This window comes from Stenella coeruleoalba, assembly GCF_951394435.1.
Source record: "Stenella coeruleoalba genome assembly, chromosome: 15".
In the NCBI taxonomy this organism is placed as follows: Eukaryota; Metazoa; Chordata; class Mammalia; order Artiodactyla; family Delphinidae; genus Stenella; species Stenella coeruleoalba.
The window spans coordinates 82,482,697-82,499,090 of NC_137161.1; the positions used below are offsets into that span (position 1 = coordinate 82,482,697).

General features: G+C 43.2%; 1 protein-coding gene across 9 annotated transcripts in view; it reads right to left on the reverse strand.

Moving 5' to 3' along the window:
- Positions 1 to 15,650, reverse strand: part of TRRAP (transformation/transcription domain associated protein) — a 110,979-nt gene extending 95,329 nt beyond the window's left edge. For 4 of the 9 annotated variants that reach the window (XR_013831479.1, XM_079943871.1, XM_079943869.1 and 1 more), the window contains exons 1-11: positions 14,251 to 15,509; positions 13,238 to 13,398; positions 12,775 to 12,824; positions 8,508 to 8,618; positions 7,358 to 7,462; positions 6,305 to 6,388; positions 4,686 to 4,742; positions 3,218 to 3,343; positions 1,879 to 1,956; positions 1,585 to 1,673; positions 672 to 768 (exon numbers count right to left, since the gene is read on the reverse strand). Coding sequence is in view for 8 of the 9 variants with exons in the window: in XM_079943871.1 (XP_079799997.1) it covers positions 672 to 768; positions 1,585 to 1,673; positions 1,879 to 1,956; positions 3,218 to 3,343; positions 4,686 to 4,742; positions 6,305 to 6,388; positions 7,358 to 7,462; positions 8,508 to 8,618; positions 12,775 to 12,824; positions 13,238 to 13,337 (897 nt within the window). In the remaining variant the exon portion in view is untranslated. Of the gene's footprint in view, positions 1 to 671; positions 769 to 1,584; positions 1,674 to 1,878; positions 1,957 to 3,217; positions 3,344 to 4,685; positions 4,743 to 6,304; positions 6,389 to 7,357; positions 7,463 to 8,507; positions 8,619 to 12,774; positions 12,825 to 13,237; positions 13,399 to 14,250; positions 15,510 to 15,541 lie in introns of those variants that run through there. The other 5 variants (XM_079943867.1, XM_079943866.1, XM_079943864.1 and 2 more) reach the window with 5 other exon arrangements.
- Between the last annotated feature and the right edge of the window lie 744 nt (positions 15,651 to 16,394).

Here is a 16,394-nt window from a genome sequence, read left to right on the forward strand (position 1 = left end):
TGAATGAGATCATAGGTGGGGCTCTCGTCCAGTAGGACTGTGGCCTTATAAAAGAAGAGAAGGAGATCTCTCTGTCCGCCTCACCACCATGGGAGGACACAGCAAGCAGGTGGCCACCTTCAACCCAGGAAGAAAGGCCTCCCCAGAAACCAAACCCTGCTGGAACCTTGATCTTGGATTTTCCAGGCTCCAGAACTGTGAGAAAATAAATTCTGGCTGTTTACACCTAGTCTATGGTATTTTGTTATGGCAGCCTGAGCAGACTAAGACAACTAACCACGAATAAAAAGTAACAAGTCACCAATAAAATAACAAGGATGAATCTCAGCATTACTGCTAAGTGAAAGAAGCCAGACTCAAAAGGTTACAAATACTGTCCACCAAGTGATTAATCTCTATGACATTCTGGAAAAGGCAAAACTATGGAGACAGAAAACAAACCAGTGCTTGCCAGGGACTGGAGGCGGGAGGAGGAAATTGACTACAAACATATAAAAGGAATTTTTTGGACGATGGAAATGTTCTGTATTTTGATGTACTGGTGGTTAGGTATGCATTTGTACTGTACACATTTGTCAATCAGCGAACTGTACACCTACAAAAGGTGAATTTTACTGCATGTAAATTATATCTCAGTAAACCTGACTTAAAACAAAAGTCAATGAACTTACCTGGTAAATTCTGATGATATAAGCTAAAAATGACAACGTTTTGATCTGAGCAGCAATGAAATCAGCATATAACTCCTTGTTGTAAAGCTTATGTTGCCTAATGAGATATGAACAAAATTAACAATATTAGCTCTCAACTCTTTCGGTCATGTTACTATTAATTAAAAGCCTATAGTAATTACTAACCCCAAAAGGTTGATTTCTACACAGCAGCAACAGTAAACACGCCTACACTTTTATGCAGTTCCGACTAACTTAAAGGCCTTAAAGGCATGAAGCAGGCAGATCTCCAGGCCTCTGGGCAGCAGCCACAATCTGAATCCCCACAGCAAAGGCGAGACTGACCTGCTTCCCCAGAAGACAGCACGAGGGCACCTGTCTGAAGACCCCTGCTGTGGCCACAGAGGCTGTTAGGGCTGATTCACCCTCAGCTCTTGCTCTCAAGTGACTTAGAGCCAGATAGGCCGCAAGTCAAGAGAGCAAGTGACAAAGATCTTAGGAGGAATGCTGTGAGGCTGGAGAAAAAGCTTCACTGGGAGGCTTCAAGGATGAACGAGTCAGTGATTAAGGGTGATGGGTGAGGAAGAACGAAGCGGGTAAAGAGCTTCCTAGCCCTCGTGCTGAGAGGAACAGCAAGAACAAAGTCTTGAAGGTGAGAGAGCCTGGAATATCCCAAAGCTGTAATTGAGGACAGTAATGCCTAATGATAGTTCTAAATTTACAAGACACCAAAGACTGAGACATGTCACCCATCATCGAAATACAACTTCAGAAAGCCAAAAATACATAGAAGTTTAACCAAAATTTTATCACTCAAAATTTTCTTGTCTTACAAATGACGACAGCAAGTACATTTTTACTTGGATTAAAGAACTATGGTAATCAGCTACATCACTGACCAAAGAAATCTCACCTGGCTTGTGCAGATACCTGAATTGCAATGGTATTCATGATCAAGGGCACAAATTCAGCAACAACATTGTGGATATTCAGTTTGTAGAGCTAAAAGCAAACATATCAGATTGTCATGCTTTGACACTCTGCTTATAGCAAAATAGTTTGGCATACATACCAAAGAAACTGTGATGAGATTCATTAGTTAGCACATGTGTATCATACACATCTATTTGCCACAGAAAATTAGGTGTAAACTTTGTTGTAAAATAGGAAACCCAAAACCCAAGAAGCTCCTAAGCAATATGCATACCTGATACATTAAAACAACAATAATGGGCAATTCTGCCAACACTTTCAAAGAAAGAGATCCTCTTGGAATGATGGAATGCTGCAAGAGAGGAACAGGAGGACTGAGGTTATCCCTGTGGCACTTAGAATAGCCCTAATCAGTGTGCCACTACTGCACATCACCCCACTGAAATAAAGGCAAGGGAAAATACTGACACGTCTTCGTAATTATCTGTGGTGAAATAAACTATTTTGAAAACAAAGTACATAGAACGGTTATTTAATATAAAGGTTTTCATATTTTATAATGTCACACCTGTAGTAAAAACCTCAGGAAAATTTGTCAAAACTTAAGAGATTCAAATCACAGGAGAAATTAAAAAAATTTTTTTAATCTATTATCTTGCTTACTTGCAAGAACAACAGCAAGAAGTACAAGTTTACCTAGTTTTATTCATAGGTATTTATAAACAGGAAAAATGCTTACAATAAATATAAGAAAAAAATAGTCTTAATATATAAAAACTCAAGTAAGGAAAATGTCAGACTCAAAATAAAAATGGGTGATAAATGGATAGGAACAGACAAGCAAAAAAAGAAACACAAAGACTGATAAACAGAAAACAAGTTTCTAATTCAGGAAGAACAAAGGAATGAAAGCTTCATTCAAAATGTAATTTCCTGTTTATCCTAGCTCAAAGTGAAACATTCTGCAAAACCATTTCAGTAAAACAAATACAGATGATAGTCTTGATTCAATCATAAAAATACAGTCATGGTAAATGCTCATACATGTTCCCTACGTGGCAAATACTACAAATCTAATGCATCAGCTGCAGACAGTACCAGCGTTACCTTCACAAAACTCCACGAGACTGATTTTTCAGATGAGAGGGAAAATAAGGTCAGAACAACGGTTCGTGAACTTTCCTACAGTCAAAAAATGCAAGTGGTAGAGCTGTAACATCATCCCAGAACTTCTGTCCGCAGAGCCCACACCGTCAGGCACTGAACTACAAATTTATATGTAGCTTAAAGGGACTTCACTAATGTTGAAGCTAAGGACAGAACGGAGGCCCCCTTGCCGGGTCAGCTGCTCTTTCTGGTTCTGGATTCCACCACGATGTTATCTTTGTACATTTGGTGAGCAACAGCTCACATGCATACCTGCAGAGCACAATCAGCAACACTCTCTCGCACGCGCACACACGTTTGTTTGCTTATTCTAAATCCCTCCATGTGTTTAAGAAAAAAACAAAAAACTTAAGTGGTCTAAAAAGTCAATACCTCATTTTTCCTCTACCAAGGGCAGGAGATGTGGATAAAAGCAAAGCAAAAAGCAAAACAACAGAAACGCTTACTGTTCTCGTCTCACTGTCCTCACGCTCAGGATTGACTTTCACAGCAATCGTTGTGATCATTCCAACCATTTCTGGGGGGGGGACTGTGTTCTCGGGGATCACCTGAGGGTTCTCAAAGTAGCGGTTCTACAGGAAAAAAAAAAAACAGAAGTCATTTACAGCTGACGTGTGGTGAAGAAATCGAATGTCCTACCCTTTTATACTGCACCAACCCCACAGTACTTGGTGTTCTTTTTTTCCAGGACTATGAAGATAACATGACAGACACACCCGCCACCTCCAACAACAGAAAACAAACTTGCCTGCTGTATTTTCTATTTTTTCCTGGCTGATAAAAGATGAAATGTATGTCATGTTATATTACCACCTCAGTGAGGCGGGGAGGATGTAACCCATCTCTCCAGTGATAAGAAACTAGGAGCTGAACCCTACTGAATTAACTTTCCACACAGTCTCCTAAATAGAGGTCAAGTATGGAACAGAAACAAAGTACAGAAAACATTTTAAAAGGCCAGGACCTCACTGGCATCCTTAGTTCTCAATGAAATTTGGGCTTCATGTTAAAAAAGACAGCTTCGTACGAAAAGCAGCTCTTCTTTGATCAAAATGGTAGTTGACACGATGATAACTCGATAACTCAGAACGCAACTTAAGTTTTATACACTATTAGCAGGTTAAAATCCTTAAAAAACCAAAAAGTCAATTTTACCATGTGTGAATTTAAAAAAAAATTTAAGCTTAAAAAAAAACTGAAAATAGAAACTCTGAAACATAAACACATTTATGCACAATGATTTTTACCGAAGCATTATTTGTGACAGTAATGAATTGAAAATGGGGGAAACCAGCAATAGGGAGATGGTCAAGGTACATGCATATGACAGAAAATTATCGGTCGCTAAAAATTATGACTGCCACAGAAGAGTCTTGAAGGACGTTCCCTTCTGTAACAGTGATTCCTTCCAGTAAATGAGAGCATGGTAGGGAGGAGCCTTTCCTCCTCCACTCCACACACTTTTATATGGGTGGCACTGCTTGGAAACAGTTTTTTCAATACAGGAAAAAATTTTCAAGATACAGAAAAATGCTGAAAGTATACACCACTCCCCCAAAAAGCTTCAAGAATATGAGGGCAACCATCTCTACAAAGCACAAAGTTAAACTCGAAACAAAACTCCAACGTCAATGGTTGCTTATAAGTGAAAGAATAATTATGGATGATTTTCCTTTTTTGCAAAATTTCTACAATAAGAATATATTGCTTTTACGTCAAAAATACAGTATCTAAACAATGAAACGAAAAGAACTCTTTTTCTAAGGGCTAATTTATGAACCTAGATTTTAACCATCACTAAATATTCCCCATTGTAAAATTAGCATCCCTCCAATTATTCCTTCAACCGTTTGGAATGAGGAAGTAATAAATAAATATAAACAGTAAATTCAAATAATATTAAAAACAGCATACCACTACTTTTGGAAGCTCCTTGTAAATCTGTTTCACAAAATCCAAAAAATGATGAATCTAAAAAAGAAATAGACAGTATTAGGAAGATATTTATAAACAGAAAATGCTTACAATAAATAAGAAAAACATCAATAGTTTCCATATGTAAGAACTCACAAAACAGGTAAGAAAAATGTCAGACTCAAGATACCAATAGGCAATGAATGTGAACACACACACACAAAAAGACTGATAAACAGAAAACAAGTGTTCTAATTCAGGAAGAGCAATGGAATGAAAATGATAATAAATGTCACTTTTTGCCTTTCAAAAAGTAATAGCACACCATGCTGGAGGGAGTGCAAATAAGGAGACACCCCTCCCCAACCATACTATACTATACTACTAAGGGAAGCTTAAACTGCTGAAGCCTTTCTGGAAACCAATGTAACAATATGTATCAGAAGCATTAAACATTAACACCTTTGATCTGGTAATTCTACTTCTATAAACCCAGTCTACAAAATAATTTGAATTGTAAACAGATATTCAGTTTTAGTCATGAAATAAAAATTTTGAAATACCCTAAATATCCAAGAATATGAAAGAATATTATATATCCATTAAAAATTAACTTTACAAAACATTTTTTATCATTGGGAAAACGCTTACATATAATGTGAAGGGAAACAATCAGGATATAAAATGTCATCCACAGTAGTATTGTGATTATGTAAACATACAAATACATAAGGTGGGAAAGAGGAAAAGAAATCACCAAGACATTAAATATTGTTTTCCAGATGTAAGGAATTCTATTTCGTCTTTCAATTTCCAAATAATCTACAACAGGCATTTACCAAGGTTATCATCAGAAAAGATAGTATCTTAATTATGGCTAACAGACTGTTTAATGCTGACTCTGCAGATGCCAATCACTGTGCTAAGAACTTTTTTTTTTTCTTTTTTTTGCAGTACGCAGGCCTCTCACTGCTGTGGCCTCTCCCATTGCAGAGCACAGGCTCCGGACTTGCAGGCTCAGCGGCCATGGCTCACGGGCCCAGCTGCTCCGCGGCATGTGGGATCTTCCCGGACCGGGGCACGAACCCATGTCCCCTGCATCGGCAGGCGGACTCTCAACCACTGAGCCACCAGGGAAGCCCAAGAACTTTAACTTTTATATTTAATTATCTAAGCAATCTTTGAGGATATACTGTGATTGTCCCCATTTTACAGAAAAGGCTCCAAAAGGCTCAGAGCTTACCCACTGTCACACAGCTACTCAACTGCACACTGAGATTCAAACCCAGCTCTGACTTCAGAACCCACATCTGAACCCTTGTATAAAAGCCACTGGAGCCTTGGGGCATCTCAGACTTGTAAGTACCAGAACCACCCAAAGAGCCCTGCCAGTTTGGTTGGTTAACACATTTCAAATACTGAACAAATTCAGCAAAATATTCATGTACACATTCAGAAAAAAGTCACTGTTTAACCCACAAAGAATTTCCCCCAACTTAGGCGATATTTTTTATGACTGAAAGCAGCATATGTTCTGTCAACTCTAAAAGAGGGTAAAAAATTCACACAGAAGCAATTTGTCAGCACAGTTTATAAATGCTATCAAGATAAACACTTACTTCTTGGGTGATGGGTGGCCTGAACTGTTTGTGTAGTTCAATAATTATTCTTAGACAAATAAGAACATTCTCTTCATTTTCCGTCTTAAAAAAAAAGCATTTAAAAAGAGTTATACTTCTGAAAACTTATTTTAATCTAAAGACTATTTTCTAAGCATTTTCTGCATATACACCCTCCATCAACCAACTTAGATTTGGTTTGTAGAAAATTCATAAACCCACAGAACACAGCTGTCCCAGAGAGGAAGCTTTTGCAGTCTTTGGTGGACTGTCTGAAGTATAGCCCGCCAGTAGGTCCTGTGAGAGTAACACTCAGACAAATGAGTAACTGGCAATTAAGGCAAGTCACACTACGAAGCAAGGTCTTAATGGCCCAGCAGACACGTTTCATTGTTTGAAAATATTGCCAAAAGAGCAATGAGTGAGCAGCCACCATGCACTGGGCCCTGTGCTAACACTTTACACTGTCTGCATGGGGGTGCCTTCCACATCTTACTACGAGGAAGCGAAGGCTTGGGGCAGGAAAGAATGGGGCTGACATGACAGAGCTAATACATGGCAGAGCCAGGATCTGAACTCAACTCAGTCCCCCTACAGAGCTCATCTTTCCAAGGGGCCCAGAAACATGACAGAATTCTAAACACACCAAGACTAAGGACAACAAGAAAACAATTTCAGAGGTTAGCTTAACAGGTACCAAATGGATTAACCCCAAGAATTTGAGGAACTCTTTGACTACTATGCATCTACTGCACCTGACACACAAACAGAGGCACAAAGCCAATGACCCCTGTACTTGGAGTCTGTTGACCACCACCCACTTTCAGATTCCCACTATGTCTAGTCAATCCCTCAGTGACTCAAAAAAAAAGATTTTCATTTAATAATCTTTCTTAGTAACCTGGTTGGCAAAGTGGAAGAAAATGGACATTAAAAAAATTTCTACTCATGTGAATCAGAACTTTAGTGAATAAGTTGTACAATGCAGGATTTTACAGTAAGAAAATCATTAAAAGTTTTGAATGCGGCTAGATAAAAATTCTCAAAAGTTACCTCCAGAAAGCGAAACATAACAGACAAAACATTTTTTGTATGAGGACGAAGATGTTCATTGGTTGGTATTCTATGAATTATTTCAAGAACGAGCTTCCGCAGTTGCTGTTGAAGAGAAACAAAAATGTAAATATGAAATCCTTCCAAGAGTTCCAAGGTAATTATTTGGCATCCTAGAAGTGTCACACAGCTGTACCCAGCACTGGTAACCACCATACAATAAGATGGAGCCCATTTTAGAAATGGTTCTGTAAATTATTTAAATGTAATCCAAAGCATGTATTGCAAACCAGTATTTTCAGTATTTCTAAAATTGTGTACCAAATCAAGTAAGCCAAATTTTCCTTTTACACCTTATCAGTATTCCCAGGAGGAGGACACTAATGTGTGCATGTGGGGTGAATTTAAGATGAAAAGAGCAAAACACCAAGTGAACTTCATTTGCAGTCTCCCTTCATAAGCTCTGTTTAGCTCCTCTGACGTGCTCTCCAATTACCTTGGGCCTAAGGACTAATTACATCATAAGCTGTGCTAAGCTTTCATGATTTTGTCTATAGAACTGACAACTTAAAAAGTAGGTCAAATAGGTAGATCTTGAACTGGTACCACATAAAAGTGCTTTGTTTAGCAATTAACTTTCACTAGTACTATGGTAATTTTTAAAGTTATTTTTAAGGGATACATGCTGAAATATTTATGGAAAAAAAGTTATGATGGGACTGTTTTAAAATAATCAAGGCGAAGAGCGGGGGAGGCGAAGAGTGGGTAGGGGTATAGATAAAACAAAACTGGCCAGAGTTACAAGAACTGAAAATAGTAAGACCAGAGCTGGGCAACAGGTATGGGAAGGGTCATGAAACTGTTGCTCCCTCCTATATATACACATGAATTTGGCTATAATACATAGCATATGCACACGTCACTGGTCAGCAAATGTGAAGAATTTAAATTGTGAAAGAGATGGCTATGAGGAAATAAAACCAAGATATTTAGCTGAGGAGGCAATGGCCTTGGACAAAGTTATCCTTATATGACAAAATTTCTTTTGTTTTTAAGGGGAACCATAAGTTTTTTGAGTTGTTTTCATTCTTAAGTGCTTGCACTCCTACAGCAGGACATTTTTTTCTCATTATATTTTTGAACAGGTTACCTGGGCTGGTTTCTCCTGAAGGAACTGAACTTCTCCATCTTGAAGAAATGTAAGAAATCGAGGGATGATGTGCTCCAGGAACGTAGAATATTGAGGAGATGAAGTGACATTCTAATTATGCAAAAATAAAAGAAAACCCCATAAAGGTTTGTGTACATATTCAAATTCACATATTATAATAACCTCAAAAGGAAAAAATTGTAGCAGAGCTGATAGTAATTTTTAATACCTTCAGATGCTTTAGTGATAACATAGTTTTAAAGAAGTTAAGATGATTGCTGCTTCTGATATCCAATTAGAGAGAACTAAACGCTAAAATTTACTGGTAAACCTAGAAATACTCGCACTGTGGAGAACGTTCACCTAACTAAGGGAACTGAACAATGGGGCATGACTGACTGGATGGAACCAATAGCAGAGACCACCTTCCCGAAGAAGTGATGCTGACACTAAAACCTAAAAGGCCAGCAGGAGTTAACCACGGGAGAAAGTGGGAAAGGTTCTAAGGAAAGCACATGCAAAGGCACAAAATGACGAGAAAGGCTGAGTGTAAAAGGTACATATTGAACTTTTTCTAGTTCAATATGAACTAGAAACTTTTTCTAGTTCAATATGGCAGGGATGGGAGTATAAGAGGCAGGAATTTAAACTTTTATTATCTTGAGTCTGAGAAGCTGGTGAGTCAAGGCATCTGGGCAGCTAAATGTGTCTGGAGCTCCAGACACTGATCTGGGAGGAAGATAAAGACATGGGGTTGTCTATTACCTGAGGAGTCTATAAAGAAGGAAATACAGGCAAAAACCAGAAAAGAGTGCGCTGCCACAGGGGCAAAGAAAGAACCGCCATTCTTGGGATGCGCACCTGAGCACTGGTCTCCCACGGCCGACCCGGAGCTCAATTCCAGGGGCCCCGTGCCCACAGCACGCTGTGTGTCAAGAGGCACCCCTAGGAGCCAGACAGCACCTCACCAGCCCCTCCCCAAGCCGACTGCGAATCCACTGGGGACAAGAACTGTATTTGTCACCTTTCAACCCCAAAGTGTAAGACTTTTTACGAAACACCCACATTCAAGGATTGAAGGAAAAGAGGGATAAGAGTCATGATGGAACATTATCAAGGTTATCAAGAAATCAAGCTCATCTGCACGTCAGCCCGTACCATCCAGATTCCACAGACTTCAAACATCCAAGTTTCAAATTTCTCCCATAGGAAAGATTCAACAAGGTGCCTAGTTATTCTGCCAGTATTTCAACTTAGCCCCTGGCTTTTTGATCCATACGAATGCTTCCTGTGACTTCTAACTTCAACATTTCTTTATTTTCTGCCCTGGGAAATGGCCCATGTGACATTTACTTAGCCTGGAATCTTATCCCAAAGTGGTTAATGAAATGAATTTCTAAGATTCCTTAAACCACTGGGAATTCTTAATTTCACTTAAATATTTTGTTCTGGGATAACAGTGGTGGTAATTTAGAATTACCTACTGGTGGTCATTCTAGTATTTCATTCGTCGAAGGACTCAGTCATCTGAATTTCATTTAAGGTAAATACCTATCAGATTTCAAAAGGCACTATTTGGAAAAGCCCCAAGTGTTATTACTTTGCTAACTTTTAATTCTGTTAATTTAATCAATGCATCTGAGACCAAAGCCAGGAACTAACTTGCTAACTGCCAGACCCTAAACAGGAGAGAAAGGGTTGAGACACTTAATTGAAAGAGCCCCACGCCCACACTCAGAGGATCACAGGCAGTGCCACAATTTCAGCCTCTCAAATAAATTAAGGGCTGTGGCTCTCTCCTAGCAGTTCTTCCAATAAAATGCAGAATGCAGGCCTTTCCTGTTCTACCGCCCACCTCTTTTTTTTAGCTTTATTTATTTATTTTTCAACAATTTGCACTAACAGCTTGGGTGGAAGAGAAAGCTCTTTAGCTCAATCTCTAAATATCTCAGGATTTTTTTCCACCTCAGTTCAAGGCAACAAATCCTGGAAAACATCTATTTAAATCAAAACAAAAAAAAACAAAAAATTCCCTCAGCAAACAAAAATACCATCCATTACTATAGAGAGTAGGGTATCTAATTCGATCCCACGAACATTTATTTAATGTTTAGTGATTCAAATGACCATGACAGAGGCTAGGAAACATTTTATCTATTGTTCTTAATCATATTAACTCTGAGAAAGGTTTTATCATAGCCACATTAAAAGAAAAGCGAGTTTCTCTTCGGCCTTTGAGACTAACTGGCACCAGACTAACCATAAAGTAGGACAAAATATGAGAGAACAGTTTCAGGTGCTGGACCAGAGGCAGTGCAAGACCATGATCTCTAGAAGAAGGGGAACTCACCAACTGTGCCCCACCTCGGCTCTCTGCCTGGGAACGGTTTCCCAACCAGGCTCAGCAGGCTGGAGCCCAAGGAAAGCATGATGGTCCTGCTGAGCTGAGGCGCAAATACCAGAGTTTGCAACAGCTGAAGTGGCCGGAATCTGCAGGGCAAAGCCCCAGAGAAAAAGGAACTACAGAAGGGGGTGTGGATGGTCTCCTGTGAGTCCTTGACTGAGGACTGGGCTGTACTTATAGGTAAGGGAAGGTAAGACTACCTGAGGCTTACCAGGGAGTGGGCACTTGAGGACTGAGAAATGAAGAAAGACATCAGAGGTTTAGCAATGTCAGAGGATGTTGGGGGTCCAGCCTCGACACAGTGCAAAGACCTTAACACCTTGATAGCACCTCATACATTCAGCTGAGGAAGGACCATGCCCCAGAGTAAGGCCTAGTTTAGCCCCATCCCAAAAAAATCTAAAATCAACCTCTGATGAGATCCACAGAAAGATGGGGTTTGGAGGTTGAATCCTACAAAGTCAGAGGGACTTGGGAAACCCCTTGGGATTCCCAGAGATCCTCTCTACCATGGCATAAAACCAAGCCTACACAAGTTCAGTGAGATCAGCCAGCACCTGAACTGCTGACTATAGTGAAAATATCAACACTCTTCCAAGGGAGATAACAGAATCTAGGGTCCTTACATTTCACACACAATGTCTGGTGTACAATCAAAAACTACCAGACATGCAAGGAAGCCAGATAACGTGACCTGTAGTCAATAAAAATCCACCTTTATAGAGGATTGTATTTAGCAAAGACTTCAAAGCAGTTATTATAAATACGTGCAAAGAATAAAAGGAAAACATGGTCTCAATAAATGAAGATGGGGAATCTCTACAGAAGTGGCATCTAAAGAAGAACCAAATGGAAATTCTAGAACTGAAAGACAATAACCAAAATTTTAAAACAAAAATACAAATAAACTGAAATTTAAAAATAACATCCCAGCAGATGCGGAGATGACAGAAAAACAGTGAATCTGAAGGCAGATCAGAGAACAAAGAGAAAAAAGACTGAAGAAAAATGAACAGAATCTGAGGGACCTATGGGTCAATATAAAATCGTACAATGTAAGAGCCAGAAGAGAGAAACTGTTTGGTCAAAGTTGCAGAAGTTATAAACAGGAGAGCCAAAACTGCCACCCAGCTCTCATTCCCATACCATCCATTACCTAGCATAACAAATCCACAACAAAAGTTTGAGTGTATCCTGAAAGCATATGCCTAAAAGGGTTACCATAGTTGAAAATGAAAAAAACGTCAAGGGGATCCCCTGGTGGCGCAGTGGTTAAGGATCCACCTGCCAATGCAGGGGACATGGGTTCGAGCCCTGGTCCGGGAAGATCCCACATGTCACAGAGCAGCTAAGCCCACGCGTCACAACTCCTGAGCCTGCGCTCTAGAGCCCGCGAGCCACAGCTACTGAAGCCCGCGCACCTAGAGCCCATGCTCCGCAACGAGAAGCCACTGCAACGAGAAGCCTGCGCACCGCAATAAAGAGTAGCCCCTGCTCGCCACAACTAGAGAAAGCCCGCATGCAGCAACGAAGACCCAACGCAGCCAAAAATAAATAATTAAAATAAATAAATTAAAAAAGAAAAGAAAAAAAGGTCAAATAACCAAAACAAAAGCAATATTCCTCAACACTGTTCAGGAGTCACTATCACCAGTGTGAAGAAACTGGACAACACTGTACAAATTTCAATTTTGAAATACAACAAATTACATTAACAAAGATAATTTTTAAGTTACTAGTAAAAAGACTGACAGGGAAGCTGTAGGAAAGCACATGTGAATACTTATCACAAAATGAAAAGCTCATACCTCAAAATTTAAAGCTTTATAAAATATAATATAAAATAAAATATAAAGCTCATACCTCAAAATTTTCACTAACTTCTTGCATCATTTTTAACTTTGTTTCATCAGCTGTAAATGGCAAAACAAACCATCAGATTAATTGAGAAATTATGTTAAGAATGTTCCTAAAATTACTGGATTTAATAATTTAAGAGAAGCAATCAGATCTTATCAGTTTGACTGTCATGGTCTAAAAGCAGGCACATAACTAGTTCCCTACAACCAGTCACACTCACTCGTACTCCCAAACATACACGTGCATCCACAGACAAGGACACAGATACACACATACGCGCACCCACACGCGTGCCTCTTTGGGGCTCCAGCCAGAAATGCTCATCACTTTGCTTCTCCACGAGGTAGAGAAAGGGGAAATTAAGATAAAAGTTAATGTGACTACTCATCTCAACGTGCACATCATTTGAACTGAGATGAAGGAGTCACATCAACACATTTCTTAATGACGAAAAGCATCAACTCACGTGTATTTACATCCGTGAGAGCTGCCACAAACTGAAGGTATTTTTTCATCAGAGTGGTTTGGTCGACCACCGTGGCCCCTTGTGTTGCAACAAACGCCATTTTTCTTTTGAGCTAGTTTGTTTCTCAAGAGAAAAGTATTATAACCATGAGTTTGCCCAGCCTACAAAAAGAAGCATATGATTAACCAACTTACTGAGGGCACAGGTTCATGATCGCTAGGAAAATCTTACCTAAATGCCTCTGTTAATCTAAATAGTTTTCCATTAATTCAGAAAACAACACTGCTCCCTCTGCTTTTTTGAAAATAAAAGTTACTTAAGTCCATACTGTCTATTAATTTCTTAACAAGATTTTTATACACAGATGCTTTTCTTTCCTATGGTATGTCCGTCTTTCCCTAGGCTAGGGGCCAGCAAACTCTCTGTAAAGAGCCAGAGAGTAAATATTTCAGGCTCTGTGGTCTGTCCCAACTCCTGAGCTCTGCTGGAGGCACAAAATAGCCACAGACAACTTGTAAGCGAACGACCATGGCTGTAATCCATAAATCTTTATTTACAGACACTGAAATTTGAATTTCATTTGAGTTGTATCATGAAACATGATTCCTCTTTTGACTTTTTTTCCCCCAACCGTTAAAAAAATGTAAAAACCATTCTTAGTTTTCGTGCTGTATAAAAACAGCCACCTGGCTGGATCTGGTCTGCTGACTGTAGTTGAACCACCTGTGCATTAGGTGAGGGGTTCTCAAACTTCACTGTGCACTAAAATCAGGTGCCAACGGTGGACTCCCAAGCACCATCCAGAGACCTCGGTTCAGGGAGGCGTCCAGGAAGCTGTAAATTTTGCTTGCATCTGACATACAATAGGCTAAATGCTTCAAAAAGCACTTCAGTGAGTTGGAAACAGGTGTGGATGACCACAATGTGAGAACTGCAGCTCCAGGCTGAAAAACAGGAGACTTGGTCTCTATTTTAAGAGCCCTCTTAAGAGAACCTAGTGAAATTGCTCTTACCCATCCTCCCCGCGAATGTAACAGTCACGTTTCACTCTACATTAAGGAGCAGTTTCATGACTTGCTTTTCTTCTTTCTTCAACAAACACACCATTAACTCTTCTGCAGGCCTTTCAACGGCCCTGCCTACCAGATACGCTCCCTTGCAGCTCACACTCCTGCCCCAAGCAATGGGGACACCCTGACGCCACAGATCCTCTTCCGCCCGCCCTCTCGAGACACCAAAAGCAGAGAGGGTGCCTGCCGCTGTTCCCGCGCAGCCCGCCGGCTCCGGGGGCAGGAAAAGTCACTAACGAAACCAACCGGAGGGATTCTGTCAGCCCCGCTGGATGACCCGACTTCTGCTTCCTCTTCACCTCCCATCACCGAGACCCAAGACTCAGGGTCACGGCCACTCCCTACCTAAGAAACTTCGGGTGGGTCGTGCCCAAACTTTTTAAAGGCTTGGATCCACTTCTTCACCGAAGGCGTCAACCCCCCATTTCCCGAGACCCCGAGAGGCCAGGCTCCGCTATCCGCTGGGCCGGGGGGTTGGGGGCCCCGAGGGAAGACGTCCCATCCAGCCTCCAAGCTGGAGAGAAGCTCCAAGACCCCAGAAGCCAAGGGCCCGGGCCTGGCTTCTGTCCCGCCCCCGCGTCCCGGCCCAGGTTGTGGGGGCCGGAGCCGGTGCCCCGCCCGCTCCCGGCAAACGGCGCCGCCGCGCCGCCCCGCCCCGCCGCGCCAGGCCTGAGGCGGCGGCGCCGGGCCAGAGGGGGCGCTGTCGACGCCGGTACCTTCGCTCTGCGCGCCGGGCCAGGCGAGCCAGGTGCCTGCGTGGAGGCCGAGAGGGGCCAGGGCAACAGGAGGGCCTCCGGGGGGACGGGGCCCCAACCCCACACTCTATCTCCCCGGCCTCAAACAGCCCTCGGCTTCCCTCCTTTTGTCACCCTCTCCGGACACCCAACGCCCGCCTCCTGGGCCGGGCTACGGCGGGCGCCGAGGGTCAATTCCCGCGCCACTAGCCTTCCGCCTCCCGGCGATCCCCGGCCAGCCCAGGCAGCAGCGGCGGCGGTTTGAGAGCCGCCGCCGGCCCCCGCCACCCGGACTGGGCCCCGATGGGGGACGGAGGGACCCCGGGTTGCTCGGAGCCTCTCTCCATCGCTATGCGCTTCCCTCCATCGCTCCGCTGACCGCGGCGCCGCAGAGGCCTCCCCACGCCCGGGCCCCGCCGCACCCGTTGGGGCCGCCGCGCGCACCTCCCGAGGCCGTTCCGCCGCCGTACCGCCGCCGTACCGCGCCTGCCCACACTTACCCCGACATCGGCGGCCGGCTTCCTGCAGCCCCAGCCCGCGACCCCACCTAAGCCCTCTCAGCCGCCGCCGCTGTCGCGCCGCAGCACGCAGTCCCGCCCCCGCTTAAAGCGGCCGCGCCCGCCGCCGGAGGAATAGGCCCCGGCGCACCGCCTCCAAGTGGGTGCGGCCTGGGCGGGCGGCGGGAGTGGGGAGAGGCGTCACGCCCGGGTGCGCCTGCCTGGCCCTTTAAACCTCTGTCCGCGTGGGCGGGGCCGCAGGCCGGGAGGGAGGGGCAGGCAGTGACAAGCGTCTTTGGTTCGGCTCTTTCTGCCCTAAGTATCCTCGCAGAAGCCAGGAGGCTGGAGAGGGACGCTTGGGGGCTGCTGCGGGGCGGTGGGCACCCGCGGGGCTTCCTTAGCAGACGGCGGACGGGCCCGGGAAGAGGCCACCCCTGAGCTGAACGTGGCATGCTGGGCGGGGTTTTCTCCCCAGCTTGAGCCCTGGGGTCCTTCTTAGCCCGGGGAGGGGGAGGAGGTAAGGAGGGTCTTTGGGAAGGCGAAGGCTGCAGACAGACGGAGACCCTGTAAGCAAAGGAGAGCTCAGGTGTTCTGCCTGGAAGAGGCCGGCCTGGTCATTTGTTGCAGCTGCATCACTCCGAGGCTAGACCTCAGCGGACCGCTTTTCAGTGCCTACGCGACGGGGCAGGTGCCTTGGCTCAGAGCAATGATGAGAGGGAGGGGAAAGTGGGGCCCGGATGCCCAAATGAGGCTTACCCAACAGAATTTTATTTCTCATAGTTCTGGAGACTGGGAAGTTCAAGATCAAGGTGCCACCAATGTAGGTTTCATTCTGAGGCCTCTCCTCTTGGCTTAT